Source organism: Cupressus sempervirens, chromosome 3 (genome assembly GCF_028749045.1).
Source record: "Cupressus sempervirens isolate cs-2001-9-10 chromosome 3, ASM2874904v1, whole genome shotgun sequence".
NCBI lineage: Eukaryota > Viridiplantae > Streptophyta > Pinopsida > Cupressales > Cupressaceae > Cupressus > Cupressus sempervirens.
The window spans coordinates 243,810,554-243,818,425 of record NC_143120.1 but is presented as its reverse complement, the minus strand read 5'-3'; the positions used below and the strand labels follow the sequence as shown (position 1 = coordinate 243,818,425).

Here is a 7,872-nt window from a genome sequence, read left to right as displayed (position 1 = left end):
TTTATTTCACTCATTAATGAATTCATTTATTTATTTATTTTATAACATTTATAAGTTTTCATGTGTTCAAATATTGGTATATTTTTTATCAACATTTAGAATTTTTTATATTTACAAATAGATCAATTAATTACAATATATAGTAAAAATATGTTGGAAGATTGGACTCTATTTTCACAATAGGGTGATCGACTATTGAACCCCGCTCAACTATTGGATCCTCTCCCCTAAATATATGCGTTATACAAGACGTCGACGAAATATATGCACTGTACCATCTGCTGCCTGCGGTCCCCCACGAATCCACGAAAGCCACATTGTATTTATCCTAACCTAAAAAGGTGCCAATCTTCGATACTGAAATGGGAAATAGTTAGAAAATAATACAAAATAGCTTTCTCATGTTTGAATATGAAAGGAATGTGAAAATAAACGCAAGCATGTCCGGTCAAGCTAAAGCATCCGCCGGTAGACAGTAACGTACAAAAGTACATCATCGATGGCGTATCAAACCTGTGAAAATAAACGCAAGCATGTCCGGTCAAGCTAAAGCATCCGCCGGCAGACATAAACGTACAAAAGTAGATCATCGATGGCGTATCAAACCAAAGAAAACCTGATTTTCGATCTACAAGACCGATTTATAATGAAAAAATTGTCATTATAATTGAAATTATTGTTAGTGACGGACAATGAAGGCCAGAGAATCTATGATTTCTTCGTTGTAGTTGGGCGGTGTTAGATAACTTTACTCTCGTGTTTTGATACCCTGACAATGACGCCCGGGACCCGGATCTTACTACAGTAACAATATTAGGGTTAATGACGGCTATAAATACAATGAAGTCATATCATTCAAGCAGCGCAAAGGTGCATCTATCCAACAGAAGAGAAGAAAGATTTGCAGAGAACGCTTTGCAACATCACAATTGAAGTGAGGTGAGGTGATGTTAGAATAAGATGTTCCCATGGAATTTAAATCGAAAGGTGAACTGATATGTTTGGTTTTTGTTTTGCAGGAAAGATGAGGATGATTTTAGGCATAGTGTTTGGATTGCTGCTGAGCAGCATGGCCAATATTGCGGAATGTGGTAGGCTTGGTGATGTTGCAGGAATCCTGGCAACATGTAAACCTAGCGGTTATTTGAACGGCAACTCCCACGACTGCAATCGCGATCATGGTTCGGATTGCTGCCAGTCGGGGACGAGATACCCGCAGTTCAAATGTTCTCCCCCGGTGACAAGCAAAACTCGAGCCACGCTGACACTGAATGGGTTTGAGAAGGGCGAAGACGGAGGAGGGCCTTCTGAATGCGATGGGGACTACCACAGTGACAACTCTCTGGTCGTCGCTCTCTCCACTGGATGGTACGCCGGTGGCAGCCGCTGCCACGACTTCATACTTATCACGAATCCAGACAACGGACGAACGGCGCGGGCCATGGTGGTGGATGAGTGCGACTCAGTGTCTGGGTGTGATGACGATCACGACCACCAACCTCCTTGCAATAACAATGTCGTTGATGCCTCTCCTGGCGTATGGAAAGCCCTGGGAGTCAGCAATCCTGATGATGTTGGTGAGATGAGCATCACTTGGTCTGAGACTTAAACCTCTGTCGTTCCTTTGATTTCCTCTGCGTCTTCCCCATGTATACCGTGTCAAACATTATCGTGAAACCTTATTTCTCACTCCGTATTAGAGTACTCATATCAATTGCATGATGTAGTCTTCATTGTAATATTAATATATTAATGTTGACTTAATTGGATTCCGGTTCCGATTTCCTCATGTTGACGAATGCTATTTTTTTTTCGATTAAAAGGTAAAAGTAGATCTTGAGAGATTCAAAATTTTATAAATTCAATATGATAGATCTTACATTAAAGCTTCAATAAAGATCTCTAGGGGAGACCAACTGTTCATAGAAATCCAAGACAAAAATAAAAAACCCAACAAACTCTACAAAAACCAAAAACAGGAACAAAACAACAAGCAGCACAAGAAGAGCAGCAAAGGTCAGGCCGGCTCCTTTACAGTAGCTGCCATCTCGTCCTCAAGATCAGTCATTCCATGCACAACACACTTTAAATCCATAAGGTTCAAAGGATAATCATCAACCTTGTTCTTCTTCGTACTCGACCTTCTTGCGTCCCTGGCCAAGAAGCCTGCTTTGTAAAATTGTTAGCATCTAGATCCAATACAAACGTAGCTCCAACATCTAGATAAAATTTTCCAACAAGCTTGTTCTTGCAACTGATAGAGGCCAGTAGCTGCTACTAACCCCCTAAAGAAAGTCTCAATTTTATCCATTCTCACATCAACTACTCGATCTTTCTGTCCATTTTCTACACATGTCCAAGCTCCACCTTATTGTTATTCTCAAGTGGATTCCCCATAATTGGTTTAAATTTGGTGTTAACAAATGGTATTATTGGTTAACATTGGATCACATGATAAAAAAAAATTAAGTGCTGAAAATTGGTTTGATAATGATTAATAATTTAAAAAGTAAAAAATAAAAGGTTCAAAATATTCAAAATATAAAATATAGTTAACCTAGATATGACCCAAAAGCTAGCCATCAACAAAAAGTAGGAGAAAAGTAGGCCTCAAGAAAACCCATAGTCATTTATCACAAACTGGTTTATCTTTGCTATATCATCATTAATATCTTTGACCTTCGTAATAATACTATCTAAAGGAGTAGCATTTTTTATTGAGATTCCTTAGCTATGTCACAGGACACAAAGTGGTCTATTGACCTTCAAGTTCCCTCAAGGCATTGCATCTTTGTCCATCTTCCTCCAATTACCTATTGAAATTCAATGGACCACATCCACTTGTTCGTTGATTTTCTTGAGCCCTTGTTGATGCTCAATAAAGATGACTTGCTAAAATTGACTACTTCGTTTTTTACAAAAAGATTGAATCCCATTGAATTTATCTTCCAAATTCAAAAAAAAATTACATGATCCTTCTTCAAATCATTAATGTCTATTGCTAGATTATGGGTCTTAGAAAGATTATCATCATTTCTTTAGCATTAGTGGATTTTTCTCTAGTATCCCTCATCTCTGATAAGACCCACTTACATAGGTCCTTCTTGGTAGTGAGGAATTTTCTCAAGATTCTTTTACAAAGGCCTCATCTTTAAAAGTCAAGCCCTTTTCTGCAACAATCTCTTTCCCAACCTCAAGAGGGATTCCATTATGAATTTCCTTCTTAGTATTTATCTTTTCATATTTAGATAAAGTCCCCTTAATCAAAGATGGAGTAACCTCCTTTTTTTTTTTTGGGTGGGGGGGAGATGAAGGATGGGGTGGTGATTTAATATGGATAGCATGGGGCCCATTGGATCTAGAAACAATATAAGATTTACCATTATTGGTGGATGCTTTTCATTTTTTCTTTTCAAAGACTTCATCCGTCAAATTTGGCATAAACTCTTGGGCTAGAACATTGTCTAAATCATCATCATACAGAAATATTATCCTCTTCCCATGAAATAAAGAAGAGAGATATTTAATATAAAAAGGCCTTTCTCTTCCTTTTATAAATATTATAAACTTCATCTCGCTCAAAATCAATGTTAGCATGAGCAATACCATTTGAATAATAATGTATACTAATGTTGCTCTTTAATTCCACCCTTGACCTGGCTATATATATATATATATATATATATATATATATATATATATATATATAATCCCTCTCAGTGATCAAAATAATTTAACCCTCATATAAAATGTAAGGAAACTCAGGTGTGGAAATAGCTTCCTACACTAATCTCTTAAGAGAAGTATGGTGCAAATCCTATTAAAATATTTTATACTTATAGATTCAATATCATGTAAACAACAATATTTCAGCCAAGCAAGTATAAAGAAAATAGACAGAGAAAGAAACACATAACACAAAGATTTGCTGGTGGGGAAAAACCTTTCGATAAAAAAACCCCACCCCTCCAGAACCTATACAATGTATTATCTTCAACACAAGGTTACAATACACTCACAATGCAAGTTCAGCAAGGACAACAAAAGATTCCAGTAGCAACTCACAGTACCAACAATACACTTTTTCGCATCCACCTCTTCGCAACCCTAAAAATGCTTATAACATGTGCTTCACTTTTAGGGCTACTCCCAAAGGTAACCGTATTAGGGTTTTACCACAATTGGGGTAGAGCGTACAGTACTCAAATTTATCAGTTGCCACATATCTTCACCTATCATTGAATCTTCCTAACATAGCTCTTACATGTCATAGGAATCCGTCATAACCGTTTTAGCAATGATCTCCTTATACACAATTCAAGATTCTGACACATCAACATTATTTGCAAGAAATACATTTTACAAAACAAATAATAATAATAGGAATTATCCAAGGTTGAGAAAACTTATTCCTAACATAAAATAGGAGCCAATAGTCTCTTCTTGTGTGTTTTGAGAGTGTGGTTTAATGAGGAAGACAACTAACAATGGATAGAAATGAAATGATCATGAAAGAACAAATTTAGAATAGTGGAGCAATAACTTTAATAGACTTCAAAATCTCCATCGAGACTAGCATACCACATAATGACTTCATTGACATTTTTTCTCATAGTATCTATATGATAGCTACTCAAAAAACCCATTGGATTTTTTTTGTAGCCTTCTTTTACTCCCAAAGAAGGAAAATATGATCCATAGCTTCAACTATCACTTTCTTATCTTTATAAAATTTGGTACCATTGCTCTCAATATTTTAAACCTCCAAAATTAGTTTTTATAAGTAGTATTTTTCAACCCATACACTTTCATAATGATAGTTTTTAAACCCTCTACAAAGGCCTCTACAATAGATGCATTATCTTTATGCATTGAGTTGGGGCACCAATAGAATGTGGGATCCTAACCATCTACAATTTCTTCTGTTTGTCCTTAAAAATTGGTTTTATTAGTTTCCACCTTGTCTTGTAGCTGCAATTAGAGATCTTTACAAATTTGGAATAGGAAAAAATTCCCACCAAATCTGAACATATCATTTAGTATGTAGTATTTTTCAACCCACACACTCTCAAAGATATATTTTTTAAACCCTCACGCATCTTCTTTATGCATTCAGTTGGGCCACCAAGAGAATGTGGCATCCAAACCATCTAAAAGTTCTTCCATTTATCCTTAAACATTGGTTTGAATTAGTTTCTATGTTTTCCCATGATTGTAAATATAGAACTCTACAAAATTGAAATAGAAAAAAATGCCCACCAAATCTGAACATATTATAAATCTTGTAAAAATGGTGCAAGTATTACAACTTTTATTCACATGAAGGAGTATTATGAGTATAAGTTACTCCTCATATGACAACACAAAATCATCATTCCTAATGTGGCACCTCAATTACATTGGGATAAAATCAGCAAAATCCCAATTTAATATTAATTTTATGTCACTCCCAAGATGATGAGGAAATTGTCAACAATTTACCTTACGATATTCATGGGATATTCGTAATTATTAAATTTTCTCTATAATATTCTTATGATATTTTATTATATTTTCAATAATTTGACTAAGAATTCTCACACCTTGTAAGAAAGTAGGAATATTCTATGATTTTCTTCATAACAAGAATTTCATTAGACCTTTGTGTTTGGTGATTCTTATACTTGGGTAGATAGCTCTTTCCTCAATAACATATTTTGTATGGGAGCCTATAGGAAGTGCTCTATCAAAACCATTCTATCAAAAGAATATGAAATTGCTCCCTCAAAGCATGCATGTCTAGGATTATACTTTTATGTCCCATCCATGCTAACTTTAAACTACCCCCATTGTGTATTTCCATATAATATTGTGTCACTATATTATTTTCTTAAAGATAGGGATAAAAATACCCCACTCCAACCCCTAATATCTATAAATATCATACTTGATTGAAGGAGATGAGAGAGGTTCCAAATAATAAAACTAGATGCACACCACCTCAAAAAAAAAAATTAATATAAAAAATGATTTCATAAGAAATACCTCCAATTGAGTTGAATCTATCTCTAATGACATGATGATTTCTTCCTTTATAAAGACCCCAAGAAACATGACCTAGGATTACACTACAAAGAAGCATAAAGTAATTATGTGAAAAGGGGGAACTCTATTAAATCCAACGTGTAGAAGATGTAAGAAACATGTAGCTACTTGACTTGAGGGCCTATGAAGAAAAAGAAATTCATCTCTTGAAAACATACAAACCAAGAAAATATTTAAAACATTCTCAAGGAAAAGAAATTTCCATTTAGGAAATAGAACCCCCTCTAATTGAGATCCTCTAATGTAAGAATCATATGCTGGACAATCAACTAAAATATTATATTAACTTTGGGAAACAACTTGGAGTTCCACAATATGAGAATAAATGTCTAAGTGAAATGGGTTTGGAAAATATCTAAAATTATTTATAAATACATAAATGACCATCAAAAATAATATCACAAGCTTTACCAACACTTGTTTTACATGAGAGAATATGATTCTAATTTAAAAGAAGTTAAACAATATCTAAGGTAGGATTGATCATAGATAATTTTAGTCATCCATGGGTAACAATGTAATCCCTCATAAAATAACTAAAAGATCTCAAGAATGTATCCTTGAAACATTCAAGTTAATTAATGAGAGAAAGAGGAAAATCTCATAGCCACCAATGATTCCATAGCCAAATTTTTATTCCTTTAATGAGGGACCAATTCAATCCTTTATAAATAATATGTCAATTATGAGAAATATTTTTTTAAAGAATAAAGAACACTTTAATATTTTTATTATCCTACAAAACATCCATAGCATGATGATATTCACTAAGAAATTTTTCATAAATAACCTTAGACTAATTATTCTCACGAGTAAGGCTAGGCTACAACTACTTAGTAAGAAGAACTCTATTGAATGGATTATCTTTACTGATATAAAGGAAAACAAAATAAAATGGTAAGAAAAAATTAATCGCATGCTACAAAATGCAACTTATTCTTGGATTCCTTTCCTATCCATTAAAAATTCATTGTAAACCATTTCATTTGGCAAAAAAGATTTGGGATGTTAAAAATACTAATAGCATAGATCAATAGGTTTTGAAGAGAATCTTTGATGTAGTAAACATTGTGAACTTGGGAGAATAGAGACCCCTTCCAGCCAACTATTTTATCTTGATGTTGATGAACATTATTAAATAGTAAAATTGACATAGTTTGAAAATACAAATAAAAGAAGAGTTTAAACATAAATAAGACGGCACAAAACTTGATTTAGTTATTCATTATAAAGGCTACACACAATCACAATTAAGTAAAATGTGTTATACATTCAATAAAAAAAATTAGTTACATGCAATAAATGCTTGGGGATTGTTGCATTTCATAATAATAAAATATCCAACAAGAAATCAAAGAAAGACTACATATCCCTTACATTTCTATTTTTAACATTATTGTGTAATTAACTATAGAGAAGACTTAAGATGTACCAAACTCTAGTCAAGGATAGTATAAATTAGTCTTCCCCAAGATGTATCAAAATTAATGAAACTTAACCCATGTAACAATATTTTTAAAATTTTTTTTTTATGCTTGATGGCATCACTATTACAAAACAAACAACAATAGCTTATACCTCCTGAAATCAATTTAGAAATTTTCACATTATAAAATTAAAATTCAAATCAACTCTCTAGGAAGGAGGGGCCTTTGAAAGGTTGAAACAAGAAGTGGCTACTAAACCTATCCTATTTTTACTAGTTTTGGTAAGTTGTTCACATCAGAGTGTGATGCTAGTAGAATTGCAGTAGAGGGAGTATTGAGTCAAGGAGAAAGGCCCATTTCT

The 7,872-nt window shown here is 33.7% G+C and overlaps 1 protein-coding gene across 1 annotated transcript; it reads left to right on the top strand.

The window, feature by feature from the left end:
- The first annotated feature begins 849 nt into the window (after positions 1-849).
- Positions 850-1,764, top strand: LOC149565770 (kiwellin-1-like). The gene is made up of 2 exons (XM_089817255.1): positions 850-939; positions 1,020-1,764. The coding sequence occupies exon 2, from the start codon at positions 1,025-1,027 to the stop codon at positions 1,607-1,609; it is 585 nt and encodes a 194-aa protein (XP_089673381.1). The 5' UTR covers positions 850-939; positions 1,020-1,024; the 3' UTR covers positions 1,610-1,764.
- Positions 1,765-7,872: the final 6,108 nt, after the last annotated feature.